The 22569-nt window shown below is 40.4% G+C and overlaps 2 protein-coding genes across 7 annotated transcripts in view; one reads left to right on the top strand and one right to left on the bottom strand.

Annotated features, from left to right (window-relative positions):
* Window positions 1-14361, top strand: part of rusc2 (RUN and SH3 domain containing 2) — a 36375-nt gene extending 22014 nt beyond the window's left edge. Inside the window, exons 4-13 of one of the 6 annotated variants that reach the window (XM_032517179.1) lie at window positions 4700-5404; window positions 6044-6157; window positions 6577-6747; window positions 8290-8366; window positions 9195-9369; window positions 10184-10289; window positions 10796-10842; window positions 10963-12037; window positions 12730-12900; window positions 13513-14361. In XM_032517179.1, the coding sequence (XP_032373070.1) occupies window positions 4700-5404; window positions 6044-6157; window positions 6577-6747; window positions 8290-8366; window positions 9195-9369; window positions 10184-10289; window positions 10796-10842; window positions 10963-12037; window positions 12730-12900; window positions 13513-13711 (2840 nt within the window). In that variant the 3' untranslated portion in view covers window positions 13712-14361. Of the gene's footprint in view, window positions 1-4699; window positions 5405-6043; window positions 6260-6573; window positions 6748-8289; window positions 8367-9194; window positions 9370-10183; window positions 10290-10795; window positions 10843-10962; window positions 12038-12729; window positions 12901-13512 lie in introns of all 6 variants that reach the window. The other 5 variants (XM_032517178.1, XM_032517177.1, XM_032517176.1 and 2 more) reach the window with 5 other exon arrangements.
* Window positions 14362-21675: 7314 nt separating this feature from the next.
* The window catches only part of ccl19a.1 (chemokine (C-C motif) ligand 19a, tandem duplicate 1), a 3775-nt gene continuing 2881 nt past the window's right edge, over window positions 21676-22569 (bottom strand). Inside the window, exon 4 of the mRNA XM_032517215.1 lies at window positions 21676-22145. Coding sequence (XP_032373106.1) covers window positions 22113-22145 — 33 coding nt within the window. The 3' untranslated portion in view covers window positions 21676-22112. The remainder of the gene's footprint in view (window positions 22146-22569) is intronic.

Here is a 22569-nt window from a genome sequence, read left to right as displayed (position 1 = left end):
TAGCATGTCAAACGGGGCTAGTCAGTCTTTAAACGGCTCTGGGGCTAGTATATCAGCACATAGGAGAATGTAAAGTTGCACACGACTAAGCAGGTACCTGATACAACTATAAAATAGCAAGGTGACCAGTTAAACTACAGTAAACTACCCTAGTTAAAAAAAAAAAACGTACTTTAAGATGCTTCAGGTTGGAGGTGGAGTCATTTGGACGCTGAAAGCAGTATGGTTGCTGGCAAGCAGAACTTGTACTGCACTGCACAGTTATATTTTGTTCTCCTGGTTATGTCTTTAATTTAAAATGCTGTTGGAATTTCCAAAATAGAAATCATTCCTGTCCTGGCTATGTTGTGCCGGTTCCGGCTCCATCTCTACCTCTATCAGGGATCACGCAAAAAGCTAATTTTTTCACATAAAGGCTTCTGGGAAATGCATGGAGGTGCCTTAATTCATTTAGGGAATAAACTTGTTAAACACAGTGAAGTATCATCATGCAATTCATTGATTTCAATGTAACTGTATTCTAAATACCACCTAAATACATTGTAACTGTAACGGAATAGAGGTACTCATAATTTGTATTTTGAATACGTAACGCCGGTACATGTATTCCGTTACTCCTCAACACTTAACAGCGCTCAGTAATAACAAAGCAAGATGTTATTATGCCCCTGCCACATCCTGACCTCTCTGCAGAGGGAGACAGATGAAAGACTGCATTTCCTAAAACAATATGATATATTTATTAAACTAATCATAGAGTCAAACAAACTTGAAACAGTACCCCTTCATGTACTGTATATGCATCCTGTACGCTATGCTTTTGATTATTTAAAACACTGAGCACGTTTTTTTTCTGGCTCAATTTGTGTCTACTTTGTGACTCGGTTTTGTGGCCTAGTTTGGATTAATGAATACAATGGGCTTTTCTGGAATAAAATACTATGAGTGATGCAATTTAGTTTGTTCGGAATGAATTGAAGAAGTACTCTGTTAGATAGTTTGGTGAAATAATAAATCAAAGTACAGAGAAGTTAAATATGTACATCATAAAAAAAAAAACTACTGAGTAATTAAACTCCTTGAGTTGGTATAAAGGACTGTGGGCTGTAAACTGCCACTTACAGAAACTTTAGGTAAATCATTGGCCATAATTAAGATCAAGATCACAATCAATGGAAAAATGTCACGGTGATCTTTAGGGAGTGCATTGCTGAAACACTACAAATTATTTAGTTTCAAAGATGTCACCAGCATGAAAATAAAGAACATGTATCCCAAGGAAAAACATGGGAATAAAATCCTGTGCACGAGGCCATGGGAATACATGACGAAGACTGTTGGCTTGTAACAACAGCGCACAAAGAAGCAGGGTCATGGTGACTAACACAATATCTGTTAAACCCTAATTCCACTGGATGACAGAACGTTTTCAGCTCATATGTCACGCTCTCACCCTTCATCAAGGTTCCAGACACTGATGAAGTCTGGAGGACCTGGAGGGCCCTCAAACTGTCTTCCATATAATTTGATTAAAAAGTGGAATGGTTTTCTCTGTAGAGTGCAGAATCACTTTTATTGGAAAAGACTTTTTGCATGGAGGCACTACTGTGATCGGTTTAGAACACCACCATCACCTTAAGAAGCTCAATCTCAGCTGCCTGCTGTGTGTGTGGGGGTTAGATAAACACACACATGCAAACAGTGAGTGCTTGGAATTCCATTGGCATAAGACCAGGGACAGTTGCACCATGAGAAGAATGTCGTTTTATAAAAATTCATCATGCTGTTATGGTGAGGTTTAATTAACAACTCAACTAATTGTTTAGACAAATCATCTTAGAAAAAGAAGAGATGGTGGCAGCTTTACCTTTTTGTAAAAGGGAACCGGTGTTTGTTTGTTTCTAGACAGATCCAAACCCTAGACAGAAGTCGGAAGATCTTTGTAAAGATCATTTAAGAGAGCTTTTAAAAGTCAGCATTTACTTCCTAAACAGTCATGTGCTTATTAGTAAATCAGGTGTGATATTGTAATACTAACTAAAGAAATTGAGTCAGCTAAAATTAGATAAATTAAAAAATGCAAAAGTTTGGACTTTAAAGCAAAACATGGCAAAAGATCACTGGTTCCGACATCTACAGTACTTAGCATAAGTGAATACACCCGTGCTAAAGTTGACTTACAATAGGAATAAAAAATAATCTTTTGGAAATTGATCTTAATGCCTTAATTGAAAAAATTAGGAAAAATCCAACCTTTAAGGACACCACTTTATTAAATACTAAATAAATACATTTTCTTCCTTAAAATTCAGGGGGCATAAGTAAGTACACCCTTATGTTAAAATCCCATAGAGGCAGGCACATTTTTATTTTTAGAGGCCAGTTATTTCATGGATCCAGGATACTATGCATCCTGATTCCCTTGGTCTTTGGAATTAAAAGAGCCCCACATCATAACATACCCTTCACCATACCTAGTAAAGTAGATACAGTGTGTAACAGTTGCCTACTGCTGGATGTATAGGTTTTTCTTTTCACAGTGCACCAGTTCAGGCGCTAAAACAAAAGATCACTTCCCCACTTGCTTTATGTTGTTCAAAAGTGGTTTGTTAGATGACTGCAGCAGCGAGACCAAGGAAACAATGACAATATGGAAGACATGGGAAAGATGGATATAGACATTTGAGGAAATAGGTCATCCCTAAGAACAAGGTCTTACACATACCTCGAACATCCTCTTCGGTTCCTAGCACTGTATTCATATAGACTGTGATGATTTAAGATTGTAATGAGGCACTGTTCAGCATCTTGGTACATATATTATTCATCAGACTTCACTTGAGTCAGCTGGGTTGTTTCACCGCAGCATGCGGGCCTCTTTAAAAGCCTTTGGGAAGCAGCTTGCTCGCTAATGATGCTAACATGGAGCGCGGCGTTGTAAAGGAAAAGCCTTGGCTGTCTAATGGATTCAAATGTGAAAGAGGAGACAAAGAGGAGAGAGGAGGCAGAGAACAAGCTGATGGAAAAGGGAGAGCGAAGAGGTGGGTGTGGAAAAAAAAAGAGAGATGAGGAAAAAGGAAAGAAATGGCAATTAGAGGGATGACGGAGCAGATACAAGAGAGACAGTGAAGGTTTGTTTCTTTCCTCCCCAGTGGGAGCTCAGGCCTGCTGGGTGGGATGTGTTCCTCCCTCCTCCCTCCTTCACCATGTTTATACAGCAGCTCAATGTCGCCCTCTGTAGCCGTGAGAAGTCACTGCACCCAGCTCAGGTGGCACCAGTGGGCTGGCCTTAGAGTGACAAACAGCTTGCGCAATACCGTCAACGTCACACACGCTTCTGTCTGCCCTACACTGCACTGGATCTAGGAACACACACACAAACACACACGCACACACACACACACACACACAGTAAAACCAATAGACTATATAAACACACTGTGATACTGACTTTGTCAGAGAAGAAGTGCAGAAAAAGGCTTCTCTTCGCTGGTGTGTCCTGACGCAGTGCCTTCAGGTTTAGTCTTGGTGTGTTTCTCTGAATGTGTGTGTGTGTGTGTGTGTGTGTGTGTGTGTATGTGTGTGTCCACATTGGGCTGTCAGAGCAGTGTTGAACTGTGGCATGGTTGTTTGTCTGTGATGAGGGCTGTTATGTTTTGACTGGGCAGTTTTGTATTTGTGTTTTTGGTTTCAATTCTAACCTTCAAGTTTATACAGTTAAGTGTTGAAATGACTAAGAACTAATCATAATTTTTTTTGGCGTTGTTTCATATTATTGTCAATTGAAAATATCTTTTGGTGTTGGACTCAGTAGATTTAAAAAAGGAAAATACTTAGGCCTATCCGTTGTACCTCTAAATTAAAGGTTCTGTTGCCATCTTTTTATAAAAATGGCTTTTTCATAATTACTAAGACTGTCACTATATCCTGACAGTAGCACATGAGACCGATCCTCTGTGAAAAACAAAGGTTTCTCTGACTACCCCTAGTGTTAATAATGGCATCTGCATGAGATGTTTGTGACCCGGCCGCCATGTTGAAAACAGTCAAGCCAAAACTAACCACCGGTTGACTGGCCGGATAAAACATTCTAATTTCACAGTTTAACAGTACTCTAAAATATGGAAACATTTTAGATGAGAAATAGGCAAGGCAGTAACAGAATCTTGATCCATTTTGATCAGTTTGACCATGAGCAGCGATTGACGCTTTTAGAGGCTCCTCCGCTCCAGTTGGTTGTTTTCCTTATGCCATTAGCAGCACCAGGAGGTGCACAGATTTTCACAGATTATTTAATATGTGTACTATTGTCAGGATATAGCAACAGTTAGTTATATGACAAAATTATTTTGTATAAAATGTACCAACTGTAGCTTGAATGCCTGAACTGAAATAATATATTGCTTATTATCCTCTACTGTGGAAAATGTCCATTTCAAACTCAGTTGCCAGTTTATTAGATAGATCTACTTAAAACGAATGCATTCTGATACAACGGTTGATTAAATCCTACGTATAATGTTATTATGTTTGGTTTATGGATAGAGAGGTGATTGTGGCCTTGATTGCCTCTACTCTACATATTACTCTGTTAATTGTTGCTGTCAGTTACACGTTTTTTTTTTTTTTTTATGCTTGTACATATAAAAACTAACTAGTACTTTTCTCCATGCCTTCTGTGCTTCTTTTGCTAATCCAGGTGGTCTCTCAGACAGCCGCCCGGTGGTGGTCCGCTACAGTAAAGACCAGAGGCCCACCACACTCCCCATCCAGCCCTTCACCTTCCACCACCAGTTCGCCTCCAAACCCCCCCAGCCCAAGCCTCATCTGCCCCTGCTCACAGGCTACGTCTCTGGGATGCAGGCCCGCTCCAGCTCCGGCTCTGGCTCTGGCTCTGGTTCTGGTTCTGGCTCTGGTTCTGGCTCTGGAGGTCCGGTGGGGGAGGACAGTGAAGATGCAGCTGAAAATGTGTACAGGTACCAGGGGACTGCAGCAGCCCCTCCACCTGGATCAGTACGACCCTCACCTCTTGGGAGCTACTCCCCCGTGCGGCTCCAGGGGGCGCTCAGCTCTGGGACCTGCTCCACCTGCACCCCAAGCCCTCAGCCGCAACACAGCCTCTCCTGCCCGCTTTCAGCTGGCCCCGGCCCCCTGCACACCCCACCGACAGGAAAGCAGGGAGGGGGTTCAGTGGCGTTACCGTCTACCCCTCCACCTCCATCCCTGGGGGTGAAGAGGGGGATGGTGCCGCCAATGCTGCCAGCTGTGCAGGGCCACTGTTTCCATCATGGCGCTCTGCCTTGTTTACCAGCACTCAACAGTGACATGCTGAGCCCGTTGGGCTGTCTGGATTCTGGAAAGCATGTGGAGGGAAGCCAAGGACCCGGAGCCAGGACACATAATGGTATGTTCCAAAGTAATTTTAGTATGTGCTTAAAGATGTATTCAGAGGATGTTCTCACAAGAAAACTACTTTTGCTCTGAAAGCAAACTGCTTTTTCTTTTACCTTTTAGGATTTGGGTTTTTCTTTCCTGTTTTGTTTATCTTTACCACTGTACTGCTTTCTTGCAACTATTGGTCTCTTGATGATAAAATCAGCAACGTGTTTACATTAAGTCATTTTCAACTACCAGTCTAAGATCAGTAAACTCTTGCAGCACAAGTATTTGTACATGGACAATGAATTGATTTTGATTTGACATAACTCGTTGTGGTGCACATTCACTCATTCTTCACACCAGTCCAGCCCCAAGAATGAAACGCCTCATCCTCACAGATGGCAGGGATTTCCATTATATGAAAAGTTGTTAATTTCTGTGTAATCCAGTGTTAATGTAAGAAGCTAAGCTCTTGTACATTCTTACTATTGTCTGTTTCTGTTTCTTCTCTCCCTTCATGCATGGACTTGAATCTTCTCCTTCACCTAAACCTTCAACTTTTCCACTTGGCCTTCTTCATCTCCCTTTCTCCCATATATTTTACTTATCCATTTTTTAACCCAACCACCAACCCCTTGATCATAACCCTAACACCTCCCCTCAGCACACCACCTCTCTCCACAGGCTCTCAAATGGAGGGAGTATCGTCGTCGAAACCCTCTGGGATTGGAGAGGGTCTCAGGGGGCCACTCTTCTGCAGGATCAGGCCCCCTCTCTGGTAACCTGGAACCCAGAAAAGGCGGGGGATCTCGACCTCTCAGACGGAACGTGTTTGATTTCCCTTCAGTCTCCTCTGGCCCCACGCTGGGACGGCTCAATGGTGCATGAATTTACTGACAGTGTTGGAACGAATGTAGGATTATGAAGATGTTTGAAAAGTAGACTTGGACACTCAGTATCTTTGTATTTTTTAAAGAGTTAATGGTGCAAAGAAAGCATCATCTGAGGGTAAAGTCACAAAATAATTATTGCTGCTGGGTTCATCCATTGAGAACAATTGTTAGAGGTTTATAAAAGTGTTGCTACAGTTGCATTCTTAAGGATTGCCAAGGGCTTCTTATGCTTTTAAAATGGTGGTGTGTGTGTTTATATGTGTGTCTGACCATCACACGTTTGTTTGTTTGTGTGTTTCAGCAGGGAGCCAATCAACTAAGCTGCAGCAGATCTACAGCGACTTCCTGCCGGACTACTTCTCTCTGACCGAGAAGCCTCCAGAGGAGTTTTGCCTCTCCCCAGACGCATCAACGTCCTCCTCCACCTGCTCTTCCTCACAGTCCCACATCTCAGTGGACCTGACGCAGAAGAGAGGTGTGTGTGTGTGTGTGTGTGTGTGTGTGTGTGTGTGTGTGTGTGTGTGTGTGTGTGTGTGTGTGTGTGTGTGTGTGTGTGTGTGTGTGTGTGTGTGTGTGTGTGTGTGTGTGTTTTATAGAGCTGATTAAACTCACGCCTGTAGATTGGTACGATATAAATACAGCACTCATTCAGGCTGCAAGCAAGAACTGGTTGTAGAATACTTTGATTTTTTTGAGAATTTCGGTGATGTAGTTGATATTAAAACAACATCATGTAGCTGACCGCCGTAGTATTGAAAAACAGATACAAAAAATAAAAATTGCAATTTACCAAATAAATCTCATCGCATCACCTTACTTGGTGTTTCTGAGGCATTCAGCCACATCTCGTGGCTCCACTCAATGGTAGGAGCTGCTAAGTTGTCATGGAGATGAAAGCAGATGATCGCATGATAACAGGTTATAAAAAGAGATTGTTCCAACCATATATAGTAAGTTATAATTAAAATGGCGAGAAAACCCTCAGCAGATTGGGTAGCCTTTCTTGTGTTTTCAGTCTCTCTTCTCACCTCTGTCCAATGTCCATTTCAGACCTTTTCATTTAAGCATCACAGAACCTTGTGCAACAATAAATTATAAACAAGATCACAATGACTTTGAGTCGCTGTCCTGTCCCCTGCAGGACAAGGTTGCATCTCAGACAAACAAATCAATTCAATGGAGTTGTTAGTCATGATTTAGTTCCAGACTTCCTGTCTGTCTCTGTTACTGTCTCTATCTCTCTGCATCCATCAGGGATTTTGAATCTAAACTTTAATTCCTTTCTTATATTCTACATATTAGATAGATATAATAGATTATAGTAATATGTTGCACATACCATATATCTTATTACATCGGTGTACAAAAGTTTAAGTCATGACATTTAAGTCATGGTTTGTACTGTGAGCAACAATAGTTTTTTTAGAATATTGCTGCACCGCAGACAGAATCGGATAAAAATCACAGATTACGGTTTGGAAAATCCCATTTCTGTTGACAAGCAGAAACAGGGGTAAAATGATGTTGTTGACAGGTGCATAAATCAAGTGCCTTTCACTGCAGAAAGGCCACTTGACACTGAGGAGTGTAATTCAAGGTCTCTTGAGGCAACAGGTTGTCATCCAGGTTTACCTTCCTGCACGTTACCCACATCCACACTGCTAAAGTGAGCTTGAGCAGGGCCCATAGGGACAGATTTACACAGCCTTTTTTACCTTTGCTCTAGGTACACTGCGTTACTTATCTAACAGATGCACTAGCCAAGAAGCACAGTTTGGTTGTCATGTATGTTAAAAGCTAGCAATCAATTCATCCAGATTGCAAGCACAACAACAGTGAAGGATACTGATAATTTGTATTAAATTTGGACCTTATGTCCGTTCAGAGGAGGTTAAAACAGAGAAACCAAATAGTAGAATCTTACAAGAAGAAAGGACACTGACATAAAATGATTTTCATTGCAAAGACGCAGTAACTATAAAAAACGATAATTGACAAACTTTATTTATTTCATCAGTTTTGGTGAAAGCCGTGAACACAGCAGTGGATCTGATCGTGGCACACTTCGGCACCAGTCGAGATCCAGATGTAAAGGTAAATGTTTTTGGTGGATCAGATTGATGACTACTGATTGACAAGATTAAAATTGAGGGGTGACTCTACTGGCGGATTAAAGCTCACGCCAAGATTTGGAGGTCATACTAGTCTTTGCACAACAATATGTAACACCACTTCAGTGTTGTAAAGTACAAAAGAACATAAAACCTTTCAGATGGTAAGTTACATGGCCATCCATTTACTTGAATCACCATTTGTCTTTGCCTTGTCTGGTTCAATTCATGCAATCAGCAGCGATTATGTTGGTGTATAAAATGTTCATTCAGCCCTCATCTTTAAAAATATTTTGCCTGTTCCTAGGTGTGTAGTGCACATGCATTCAAGCTTAATGTCGGCCACATCATGTTTAGGACTCATATGTCCTTAAGATTATTTGAGGTATTTGACTTTACAGTTACTCTATTAATTAGACAGTACATAAGCCATGGACCCAACACCATAAACATTTTCAGAAATGTATTTGGTCCCTTGTGACTTTTGCTTTCTTCACTGGCTTCAGTCAGGAAACTGAATTACTGGCACATAATGTGTTCATTTACATAGAGCTGATAAGACAGCTGATAAACTGGGTTGCAGATCAGTCTAATCCAGAGAACTAAAAAGCAGGAATCTACAGACTTATCACCAGTCATTGATTTAAAACTTATGAACACATGATATATTTACTTTTCTTTATTACATATGACTATATGCTCAAAGGCAGGAAAAAAAGACCCATAAGATCCCACATTTTGCCACACAATTCCCTGATTTGTTTCACTTTCATTTTCTTTATCCCCTAATGTTTCTCTGCAACCCTGCCAGGCTAAGCTGGGAAACAGCTGGGTGAGTCCCAACGTGGGTCACCTCATCCTGAAGTACCTTTGCCCGGCTCTGCATGAGGTGCTGCAGGACGGCCTGAAGGCCTACGTACTGGACCTGATCATCGGACAGCGGCGTTGTCAGCCCTGGAGCCTGGTGGAGGCCTCCACACAGCTGGGTGAGAACCTCATTCTGAGGGCCAGTTAAAATGGCTACACATCAAAACGTTAGTGAGGCAGTGAGAAGTACCAGTATCATGCTTAATACATGTTTAAATAACCATAACCATAACACACTGTCACTGTCTAAAAATAAGCCACAAAATGGTGTTTGGTTATAATTTAAATGTAGAAATCTTTCCCATCATCCCATCATCCTCCTTTTACATTTAAAAGAGTTTCCTGGTCAGAAAAGGTATAATATTGAGCATTTCAAATGTAAGCTTCCGCAGTTCAGTTCAGTTTAGTTTATATTATTAAATGGGAAAGTGCAAATTAATAAAACACATGATTTCCCATGGGTTAAAAAAGCCAGAATTAGCCAAAAAGCTATTTTTCATCTGTAGTCTACTGCCCTCAATGTTAAAAAAGTTTCACATAAACAGAAAAGAACAAAACACAACGCAGAATTTAGCACAAGACACAACACAGAAGCAGAAAGACATACAATAAAAGCAAAACAGAGTATAAGGTGAAAAAAATATTAGAATAGACACAGCTGTTAAGAACAATACAAGCAGTATTAAACTAGGAGGAAACAATAAGTAAAATTCATATATGTTGACTCTACAAACTAACAGAATAAATGTATTATAAATAGTTTTAGTGCTGAAATGTACAGTACATGTATTGACCATCCAGTGTTTTATCTGCATATGGAGGATATCTGGTCAAATTAAATAATGTTCAGTAATAGTAATCATATGAGGTAATTAGCTGCTTCTGGGTAACATATAACGTAGTGAAAATGTGTTGTATGCTTGTCTCTGTCAGGCCCGTCAACACGTGTTCTCCACAGCCTGTTCTCCAAGGTGAGCCAGTACTCTGAGCTCACAAGCCACAGAATGAGACTCAACGCCTTCATCTTCGGCCTGCTCAAGTGAGTTATTTCTCTTTATCCCGGTTTTTACTGTCATTGTCATCCACATATTCTTTCCAGTGATGGTTCTCATCCTAGGGTCAGGATCTTTAAAGCAGCTATAATCAATAGTTTTAAACCAAAAACTAAGTTAAAAAAAGTAAATATTAGTCTTGCAGCAATACTCCCATTGGAAAAAATAATTGATTCGCAACATCAGATTCTTATAGTAACTCGTTGCAAAATGAAAAATAACACCTGCATGTAGGTGCAAGTATCTGCTAAACTAAATGCTTTGTTACATACTATAACTGACTCATGTGTTTAAAAGGCATCTTGGTTCAGTCATGTTAGCTTATTATATTTTGAGAGACTTTATTCTACCAGATCAATTTCAAACCATACAACTGGTGAATGATAGACTCAGTTGTGAGTGTAACAATGCCTAACATTCTCCTGTAGGAGTGATGATGCATTTATGCTACTGCAATTAAAATAATAATCATTTGTTTCCCCTTGTATTTTAGCCTTAAATCTTTGGAATTCTGGTTTAATCACCTCTACACACATGAAGGTAAGACTCAGCTGTTAACCTTTGTACCATTTATCAAGCTTTAGATACCGAGATAGTTATTTGATGTCCACAGTCTTGCTTCATCTAAATCTTGTTCCTGTTTTGTTTCACTTTCGTCAGATATTATAGCAGCCCACTACAACCCATGGGGTTTCCTTCCCCTGTCACAGGGGCCATGCCAGCCACTCTTTGAGGAGCTACTCCTGCTGCTGCAGCCACTGTCACTCCTCCCGTTTGACCTGGACCTGCTGTTTGAGCCACATCTACTCCAAAAGGGCCAGGAGCATCTCCGTCGCAAAGAGCAGCTGTGCACTGCAGGCCAGAGTGTCGACCAATCAACTCGTTCTACCTTCCAGCTCATGAGAGGATGGAGCACCACTGTTAGCGAGATGGTCAGAGACTCAAGTGCAGAGGTGAGGAAAGAGAGGGCGGGTCTGAGACGAGAGGGAACGTGGCCGAGGATTGAAGGGGTTGGATCTAGACGAGAGGGAGCGGGAGTGAAACCAAGGTTAAGGAGTGAGGTGGCAACAACTGACAGCATGACAGCCAGGTCTGTTAGACCAGACCAGATGGAAGTAGGGTTTGCCAATCTCTGGAAGGAGAGGGGGGTGAGTGGACAGAGAATGAAAGGCGTAGGACAAGAGAGCCAAGGAGAAGGTGAGGACGGACAGGAAAAGGACAGGAGTAGAGAAAAAGAGAAGGATATAGCAGAGGAGGGGCGTCAGCGGCAAGAGAGACAGGCGGGTTGGTGGTACCAGCTCATGCAGTCCTCCCAGGTTTACATCGACCAATCCACAGAGGGGTCAAAGTTTGTTAAGACTGAGAAAAGGAAGAAGTCGTCAGAAAGAAGACATAACCAGCTACCGCCCACCAGAGAAGGAGTGGTGGAGGGGGCAGAGTCAAGCCAAGATGGGGAGGGGTATAGAAGCAGGAAAAGCAGCAATAGCTCTAGCGGGGAGTCAGCTGGATCCAGGGGAAGGCCTTCGTGGATGGGCAGCCCACCAGACTCTGTTCTCAACCAGGACAAAGAGACAAAACCTATGGAGGCTACAGGGACTGGAAGTCAAGCTGCAGCCCAAGAGGAGAGCCACACACAGGGACAGAGTCTGCGATGGGGCAGGCTCTTTGGATCTAGTGTTGGTTCTCCTTCGAGGGTGGAGGCACATGATCAGAAAGCGAAAGCTCCAAAGACCAGGTAAGTTTTAAGGAGAAGTCCCATGATATTCAATATTTTTCTTTAACAAATCTCATAAAAAAAAAATTAATTAATCTACTAACAATTTATTATGTGTTAATCAAAGCCTGATATATTGTGTTCCACTGTGCCATAAAGCTCTATTGTTGTCCAAAAACTATTAAAAATACACTGTTGCACTGGGAGACATGTACCTTTTATTACCATGAACACTCACACTTTTGATTTTATTTTACTGGCGTTGTTATAGTTCCATAAATAGTTACTAGCGCAATTTAAAAGACAATTGAATATTTTCTTGCCCTGGGACGCATTCCTATGTCCCAGTGTTTTGTTTGTAACTTTTCGTGAATGTTATGTTTACATTTTTTCTGAATATAAAATTAAAATGTGACCACAAAAATATGCACTACTTTCTCCTGTATGAGTAAACTAAATCCTACAGTGCCCAGCTGTTTTAGGAACTAAGCCTTATTTTAAATGAAACTACCGGTATACATGTGTAAGCTGTTTTACGTCTTCAATTGGAATTATTGGGCTTGGCTTTGCATCTTTTTGTGGGATTTGTTGCCAGTAAGAGAAATATGTTAACATCAGCCACATCTAAAAAATTTAAAAACTCAACCAAAGTCTAATTTAGCTATCGGTGCAGTTCATTTCAAATTTATCCGCACTGTGTTTTTCTTTCTCAGGCCACCATCAGGTTGGCTTTCTCTGGATAGCTCTGTTCTTGACTTTGTAGCTCTGACTATTGGCGCTGGGAGTGGGAAGAAGGCAGAGCCTCCAGCCACACCCACTCACACCCAAGCCACACCTCCACCAACCTCAAGCCAACCCACTGAAGCCAGACAACAGTCTCCATGGTAAGCAGATAGTAAGGTTGTTGTTAATTCATCCATTCATCCAATTTTTATACTTCAATAGAAAGCTATAAGAATTCTCAACTCACCGTCCATTTATTTAATAAAAAGGCTCCTAAAATTCAGAGACTTTGTAAATTTCAAAAGAGCACAAATCATCAAGGTCAAACACAAAAGACTATATAAAATATAGACGTTCTCTCAAACAATCCAAAATGTCAAAAAAACTGTGTGTAGCTCACTTTGTAATTGAATAGGCAATCGTAAAAAAATGTTCTACAAAAAAAATATAGTATAAAGTTACTTTTGACATCAAATTAATTATTTTTTGATTAGTGGATGAGTCATTCAGTTTTCAAAATGTCATAAAAACAGTGAAAAATATCCACAACAGTTTTCTAAATCCCCAGGTGATGTCCAACAGTCCAAAAATGAAATATGTTCAGATTTCTATGACATAAGACAAAGAAAAGCAGGAAATCATCAGAAGGGAGAAGCTGCAACAAGGAAATATTTGCTTTAAAAAAAAACTTCATCACCACCATCAAATTAGTTGCCTGTTGTCTGTCCAATTACTAACAGTTTTTGTTCCCCATGTCCTCCGTCATTCTACAGTGAAGTCCGAGCATTGTGCCACCACATAGCCACCGAACCAGGCCAGCTGAGCTTCAACAAGGGTGATGTCCTGCTGGTCCTGAGCAAGGCCGATCCAGACTGGCTGCTGTGCTCCTTGGGCTCCACCCAAGGCTTGGTTCCCATCATCTATGTTACCCTCAATAGCATGGAGGACAGCCGGGACACCACTGGACTATGAGCTAATGCTGCTCCAAGAGGAATTAATGCAAAATGAAGGCAAACGGCTTTGGAGACGGAGGGTATCCCTGCCACACACCTACTGAAACAAAAACCTGTTTTTGAGATAACTGTACATTGGGGATGAAAAAAAACATTGTAAATTTGAAGATAATGCAGATGATGTACAGACACATGCAAAGGGAAGCATGCAGGCTCAAACACAAACTAACATCTACTTCAATTGTACATCCAGACAAGTATGCATGCATACATTCAAAAACCAAAAGACCAGACAGGACACCCAAAGACACTCCAACACGCGCTTCTCTCTCTGCGTAAAGTTCCGCTACTAGCTTAACTATGGGACTGTCCAGTCTCTATATCATCCATCTATACTTGTGACAAAAAGGAGGGGCTATTTAAAGTTGGTAAACTTCATAATATGATATTATAACATGCCAAGCTGCACTTTGCTGTACTGTGTATACCTTCACCTAGCTGTTCCACACTCTAAACACAGTGCTCAGACCAACGCCGGGGGCTGTTTGGTGTCCTGTTGCTTACTTGGTGCCGATTTATCTTTTTGTGTAGAAACCAGTGAATCCTTGCTTTGTTAATTAGATTTAATGTGGTTGATGTAAAAGCAAAGACAAAAAACATTTTGAACCACGTCCTCTCCAGTTTTTCAGGATTCAGCATATAAATATTAGGACAGTAGAAAACCACATAGGAGTTTGTTTCGATGGCTGTTCAACCCGAGAGAAAAGAAGGAAAAAGGACAAGTTTAAATCTGTTTCCATTCTCCATCTATCTTATTTGATCGCTGCTTGGCAAAGCCTGCTTATATGGAGACAAAGGGATGGATCGACTTACAAGCAAGTTGCCTTTTTCTTCTTCTATTTCTTTTCTCACAACACCCGCCACAGCTAGCATGAATCAATGGCTGACATTGTTTAAGTGCATGTAACCTTGCAAAAATGTGGTTTCTCTCATTGAGAGTAGGACACTTAATGTATTTTGAAGAGGACACATTCAAGCGAGTGGCTGCAGTCTAAGCTGTACATGTGCATTTGATCTAATGCTACATTCTGTAAATGCAAAATATGACTTACACCTGTGGTGAGTTCTATTTATTTATGTATTTAGTTCAGTTAGCAGAGGTAAGCATCTAATGACGTTTTTCCATTACATGGTACCTGTTCGACTGCTCTTCTCAACTTGGCGCCCCGTCCTTTTTCCATTGCAGATTGGTACCGCCTCAGGCAAACGTGGCTGGTCGTCATAGCAGGAAACTGGCGTGACATAACGCGACACACACACACAGAACGTCGAAGGTGTGTTGTTTTTGATTCTCTGCATTTGTGGCCGTTGCCACAGCCAGAAGACAAATTTAGTTTCAAAACACCGCTGGATAAACTACTTCCACATGGCGGGTTTGTTCAGGACACCCCCCCCCGTCTGTCGCTAGCGACGATGACGCAGTGATTAGTGACGATTCTTTCCGACCAATCAGTTTTCACGTCACCTTTTGGTACCCCTTGGGCTGAGTTGGTACTATAAAAAGTACCTGTTAGCAGGTACCAGGGACTTTTTTTTGTAATGGAAAACCAAAAAAGGCGAGTATAGTCGAGGAGGAACCACGTAGTGGAAACACGCCCTAAATGGACCATTGCAGAAAAACAGGGAAGGATGTCCAATGAAAGCAAAGCATAGCTGAGGAGATGTATGGAGGCCTTTTTTTGAATGTGTTGGGGATCCAGCCTGGAACATGCTAACTAATTATATGCATTTAGAGAGTAAATTATCTTATTTATGCCTTAAAGCGCTTGAGGAAACCAAGGGAGACTTGCCCTGTTGGACACTTCAAGGCTAGTGACCTAATACTTTTCTGACGTTACATTTTGTATATATGCTATGACGTGTCAAACTTGACATTTCCCCAGATTTATGTCTACAAAGATTGCTGTTGACTAATGAAAAGTATAGAGATGTTACAGAGGTGATATTTTTTGATGTTTAAAGGGAAACCCCAACACATTTTGTGACATTTTGCGACGTGGGCATTTCTGTGTACAGGACATGGCACCTTTCAATGCCCAGATGTAATGTGGCCTTAGGATCAAAAATGATTTAACGAAGAACTAAAATTACGGCTAAATACTGAAAACCTGGATAGATGTTGAGTGTGTACTGATGCATACTCCAAATATTTCACAATATAAAAGGGTTAAATCAGTGTACATTTATTAAATAAATGAATGCTTGTGTAGTTTTTGAAAAGCGTACATAGGATATAATTTTACCGTTTCTATTGTCTTTTTCTTTTCATCATTGTACAGTTTTTATAGCATTTAATTTCAGCATTCACTGAACTGTATATATATTTAAATCCTTTAATTATTAATTTCCATCATAGAGTTACATGTACGAATGTTATTACTGATTTAATAATACATTTTATGATAAATACAGGAAGCGAGTATAAGCTTTAGTTTCAGTGCTAACAAACATAATGAAGGTTGGCCTTGGTAGTGGAAGGTGTGATGAGTGGTATCATGTTGGCTCCTCCAGGCAGGCAGTTTGCTTTTCATTGACATCCTGTTCAGAGTTCACATGGGGCAGACAAAAACAAACATAGTAGTCATAAAACCAGAGAGACGTGGAGGTGCAGGGGCAAGAGGCAGAGACCGATTCTCTTTTCATTTGGCATTTCAGTTGTTGAAATGTGTTTTCAAATGCTACACAGAGAGAGAAAAAGAAGCCGTGAGGCCTCCTTTCTCTCTCTCTGGTCAGTTTGTATCTGCTTTCTCTCTCCCTGGCTGCCTCCTCGACCTGTAAATACCTTCAGCATCAGTGACACTGCTCTTCTCTCCGTGTCCAGGCTATATGACGTGTACGTATGACATTATCAAACTACTATGGATGTTCAATAACAAAGTGCTCATGTGATCACAGACTGTAATGGCTCCTGTGTCTTTTTGTTCTTGTTCACTGTTAAAATTATTTCTCCACCCAAAATGAAACAAACCACTTGTGTAAATCAAAGAAAACATCGGACTACATTATGTCGACGGGTAAGGATGCACTTCAGCCACAGGGTGGTGCTGAGGTTTTAAAGAAATGAGCTGGATCAGATGTGAGTTCACTGAGTTTAAAATCTTCAGGCTGTCTTTTGCTCTCTGCCAACTTACTACAGTGCAGGCACACAATGTTAGAAGTACTGTATATTCTTTCTCTTTCATGTGGACTACTGCCTTTCCACTTGATAGTGTTTAACAGTCTGTATCTACTGTGAAACTAAGGTCTGAATTGCACAGGATAATGTTAGCTTAGCATTATGGGTTATGGTGACCAAAAGGTTAATTAATAAATTGCATGTTGCATTGTGTGTTTGAAACCCATTATTTTATCTCTAATAATGGTCTCAAACTTCCCAAAGATACAAAGCAGTTTGCTGAGTTTTGATTAAATATGTATAAAATTATACACAAACATGGAGGATATGTGCAATTGGTGTTATGCTGTGACCACGAGCAAAAATGAGGTATTTTGGGCTTGCATATTTCACTGAATGTTAGCATCATATTGCCTAGATTAGCAGGTTCACCAGTTATATAAAATGCAATACAGCAAATAATAGTTCATTTATTGTGGGAAAATGGTTCTTTCTAACTTAAAAGACGCATTCTAAAGGAACTGAGGGCTCAAGAGGTTACGTTTAAGGTATCATCTGTTCATTGAATAAAGGCTGAACAAAGCCAAGGTGGTATTTGGCTGCTGTCAGGTAAGTCTACCTGCTGTGTAAGCAGGTAAACAACTATCAATTTCCCTCTTTAACTTGTAAGGAACTGCAAAAATTTTAAGATTATCCAGTTGGTTGTGTGCAAATGTCATTGGTCTAAGATGTAGAACTTTAGAGTTTTCAGAAGTGATCCAGTATGAAAATATGCAGAATTAAGTGGACTGTTTTTCTGCCGACAATGTGTTAACATTCATCCAGTCATTAAACTCTGCCGAAAATTCTGCAGAAGAGGGGAAATTGGGGGGGATGTTGTAGCTCCAGACTAATGCCTATGGTTTTGGAAAAAAATGTCAATTATCACTTATGGTTTGTTTTCATGTGTCCACATACCTTTGGCCATGTAGCGTATCTGAAAATGTTCAGGTTTTACACAAATGTTTACTTGCTGATAATATTTCTATGAATCCCTCTTGCAGAAACACGTCCAGAGGTACACGATCTGACGTATCTAACACACACACAAAGGAACAAGGAAATACACGGATTCTTCTGAACAGTGAAGTCATATTTCCCATGGAAATCCATAAGACGGGTTGCATCATTCAAAAATCTCGCTTCACCAGACCTTCCTCCCCCATCACTCCAGAGGAGGGTCTGGCTGCACACAGCATTATGGGATGGGAGAAAAAAGGGCTCTGGTTTATTGCATAGACAGTTAAAGAAAGATCTCTTGGCGTTTCTAAGCACCGGGAAAGCCACGGTGCTGCTGTAAAAAAGCCTCGGGAAGAAACTTGTTTTGGTGGAACCATAGACTGTATATCAAGAATAGAGACTGTATGTCAATTATGTAGACTGTATATCAATAATATACAAACTGTATATCAATAATCTATTCTCTATGGTTAGAACGTGTGTATGTTCAAAAGTTGTTTTAGTCGTGCAACATAAAACTCAGATTGGACAGAGTGTAGCTCAGAGATCTTGGTGCCGGGGGTGCACCAAATTACGTTAAAGTTTCTTATTCTAAGATGTAACATAAGTGTGAAAATATACACTGATATGAATACAAAATTTTAACAGCAAAGATAAATTGGCCTGTTTGTGAAGAAAAAAAATGTCCACATTGAGGATAAGCTTACTGTAACTATGGTAGCCATACAGTTAAGCTTAAGGAGTCACTGTGCTTTCCAGATGGATGTTTAACATTAAGCTTGATGCATAAATAATATCCATTTCTTTTCATCCATTCTGCCCAGTTTAATATGCAACTCAATTGTATTTAATAGGTGTAGTAGTTTAAGGGTCCCTGGCCTAAAAGATGTTGAAGACCCCTGGTCCAGCTAGCTGTCTGGTTTAACCTGCAGAGATCTGAGGAGCAGTTAACCACAGTCCTCATAAATCCACCCGAGTTCAAAATTCCAACACAAACAAAACGGAAGGTAGGCCAACCGGACATCCAGCTGAACAGAGTGAAATCCGGCGGAATTTCCAACGGCAACGGAGCAAACCCGGAATTGGAACATCGTGAATATAGACTACATCATTCATAGGGGTCTGCCAAATCCGTTTGTATTATAAGTAAGGCATGGTGGATTTTGCAATGAGGGGATATTACTGTAAGACAATGCTTAGAATAGTGTTGCGATTGTGTTGCCATCGAAGAGCTGATAAACAGACAGTCCTTTATTCCTTCACCTTCTTATGAACCCCTCGCCATAGTTTCCTGGTGGTTTCCATTGGACAGCTTCCACTAATTTCCTGGCACTTCTTTTTGGGATTTATCTTGTGCACTTAAAATTGGAATAAACAAAGATATTAGAAATTCATTTAGGCACATAAACTGTGGACAAGTGACTCCGCCAAACACCCCTAAATGTGAAATGTAGTACTTTAAAAGCATTAAAAGGTGAATGAGTGATTGCCTTTCACCGTCTCAGATTAAAGATTTGGTATTAGGTCTGCTGGAATGGTGGGAACCTCGAGCTGATGGAAATCAATCATCTAGACAAAACCCTTATTTTCTTTAACTAACATTGTTGTCTTGAACAAGACATTCAACCCACATTTGCCTTCCTGATGGCTCTTCTTCCAAATATATTGTGCATTCTCTAACTTAATCTTACAATCCGAGTATTAATGTCCTTTTCTGTATGTTATGTACACAAAACCTCAACAGTGACACCCATTTAACAGCTCATGGACTTAAGTTTGTAAAGGTTTTCAGTTACTATGAAAGGAGAGTTGTGCAAGCCCATAAAAGATACCAACTCAGCAGCTTTTCAAAAGCTCAGACAAACTGGATCTGCCAGATCTTTTATAACAATTATTTCATTCATAGGCCTATTCATTTATTTATTTGTGATGGAGAATAGCAAGGATCCAAAGTCAAAACACTGCATAATATTGTAGCTAGAACAAGTGTTAGTAAACTGTAGATTATTTCAAAAGTCAAACATTACTGTAAAACAAAAGATTATGGATAAGAGGGTCAATTTGTATGGAAGCCCATTTTTTGCTAGTAAAAGAAAGGAATAAGATAAGAAGTTATGTAATGAAAAGCGTGATTTATACTTCTGCGTAAAATCTACGCCGTTGCTACATAGGTAGGTACGTGGAGACACGGACCTACGCCGAACCATACGCCGTAGCCTGACGTGCACCTCTTGAAAAACGTAACAACACGTGGCGGCTACGCACGCCGTGTCTTAGCAGCGTTGCCTTTCCCCCTACTTATTACCTGCTTCTCCTTCTCCATAAACAAGATGAAATCAAGGAGCGGTTTAACTTTTCCTGCTACAGATTTCCCACCGTGGTCCGAAAGCACAGGGGAGACACTTTGTGTCTCTCACTATGACTCTAGAGTCGCTACTCGCTCTGAAGCTAATCCCTGTCATTCTCTCACGCTCGCTCCCTCGCTCTGCCACACACTGCTCATACACGCAAACACACACACAGACACACATGCCGTCTCGACGCACAGTATAAACTCCAGGGCACTTACTGTACGTAGGCTGTGGCAAAAAACTCTGCGTGGAGCCTGGAACCATAAATCACACTGAAATCATTATAATCAGAATGATCTTGGAATAACGACTTAGTATTGCAAAAAATAATAAGGAACTTTCTCAAAATACAATAAATCACTTTGAAATGCTAAGTCATTTCAAGAAATGCTCTCATCTTTTTTTTCATCACATTAGTGGAAATGGGCTTCTATAAATATCCGCCTAATGACTCGCTAACATGGCTGTAGACTGGTTTTATTAGACTGGTTTTATTATAACCAGTCTACAGTCATGTTAGCGAGTCCCATGCTGACGTCTGCATGCTTACATGCTCATAATGCACACTTAATGTTGATGCAGGTAACATTTACCATGTTCACTGTTAGTTTAGCACGTTAGCATGCTTACATCTGCTAATTGCACCAAACACAAGGGTTTGGTCATAAACTGAAGTATTGGACAAAACATTTCCGTCCGTCGAGCCAAGATACATCACTCCTGCATCTAGACGCTTCCTCCTGCAACGCAGTAACCCCTTTCCCTCCAGTCCGCGGTCACAGGCCTTCTCCCAACCCACCTGCTATCCTGTCTCCACTTTCCTAATCAGCCCTGCTGATATTTACCCGGCCCTTTTCCACTCACTCCATGCTGGATTGTCAAAGTTGCCATGCTTTGTACCTTTACTACTCACCCCTCTAACTACAACACAATCCCGCCGCTCAACAAACTCAAACCGCCTCCTTCTCCCCCACCGACCAGCCCAGCACCACGGATGATCGGGCTTTCTGTTCTTCTCCTCGGATCTGGAATGACCTCCCCAACCACATGAGGTATCTTCAAACTATTGAGATGTTTAAAAATGACTTTTTGGCAGAAACTATGAGTTTTACTTAACAAAGTTGTTGCATTATCTATTTGTAGTTTATATTGATGTTCTTACCATGCTTTTATGATCTTAACTGTAGCACTTTGAGATTTACTCCAAATGTAAAGTGCATTACATATTACATTTATCATTATGAAAAAAAAATCTATAGATTATGTCATTCAACCTTCAATCCATACACATGTGTGTTTGTACTTGTATCATGGCACCGGACAAATTTCTGAAACTTTGTCCAATAAACATCATGCTATAGTTTCAGCGTAAACCTAACCAAACCTAAAAGTGCAACCAAAAATGTTGAGGGATTTAAAACAAAACAAAACAAAAAGGAAAAACATGAATGCTAGACATGCGCCGGATTTGAAAAAACATGGCTTTATTTTGAAAAAGGACAACAATCAAATAAATTCATAAGACAAACAACCTGCCGCTGCCGGAGTAGTTCAGAGTTAGTTTAGTTAGCTACTCACTCTTACAACTTTCACATGTTATACTCCTATATTTCTTCCAGAAATCCTGGTCTTCTAAAACAGAATTGTCAGTAAAAAAATATATATATATATATAAAAATCCTTCAAAATGTTTACTGTTCATTGTGACTCAAACGAAATTTTAGAAAATACATTGGTTAAAAAAAAAAAAAAAAGCACTCGGTAGTCCTAGGAATCCCCATGATTATTTGTTTATTTATTGGTTTGATCCATCACTTCTCCCCGCTGACTTGCAGTGGTTCACTCCGGCTCTGCTGCTGCTGCTGTTGCTGAAGGGGTCACATGTCGCTCTCTCTTTACTCATGCTTCACTCCAAGGCAGCGTTTGCCCTGCAAACACACTCATACATTTAGAAACAACTTTCTCCTAAATTGTAGTTATTGTTTATTTTATTGATATGTGCCGTTGTTTACCCTCTCTTGGTTATGGCTGGGGAAGTTCTGGTTCTTGAAATGGTTAACATTTTACAAATGAAGGGACGTGAAATTAAATTTTCACCCTGGGGACATTAACGTGTATCGTATTCTGTATGCTATGTGAAGTTTGGAAGTTGTTTAAAAGCTGAAAGCAATGTAACAAGTAATTTAACAGTTAGCTTTTGCAGCTTGTTAATTGATAAAGTAATGCATACTTTTAAATGAGTAATGCAATGAGAAATTTATTACAGTTGTCAAGTAACTGGGTTTCATTTTTGTGTTTTTCCATTTTATTTAGAACAACTGAAGAGTGACGAGAAAACAGGAAAGAAAGAGG

Source organism: Etheostoma spectabile, chromosome 5 (genome assembly GCF_008692095.1).
Source record: "Etheostoma spectabile isolate EspeVRDwgs_2016 chromosome 5, UIUC_Espe_1.0, whole genome shotgun sequence".
In the NCBI taxonomy this organism is placed as follows: Eukaryota; Metazoa; Chordata; class Actinopteri; order Perciformes; family Percidae; genus Etheostoma; species Etheostoma spectabile.
The sequence above is the reverse complement of the archived record's forward strand: the minus strand, read 5'-3'. Positions and strand labels throughout refer to the sequence as shown.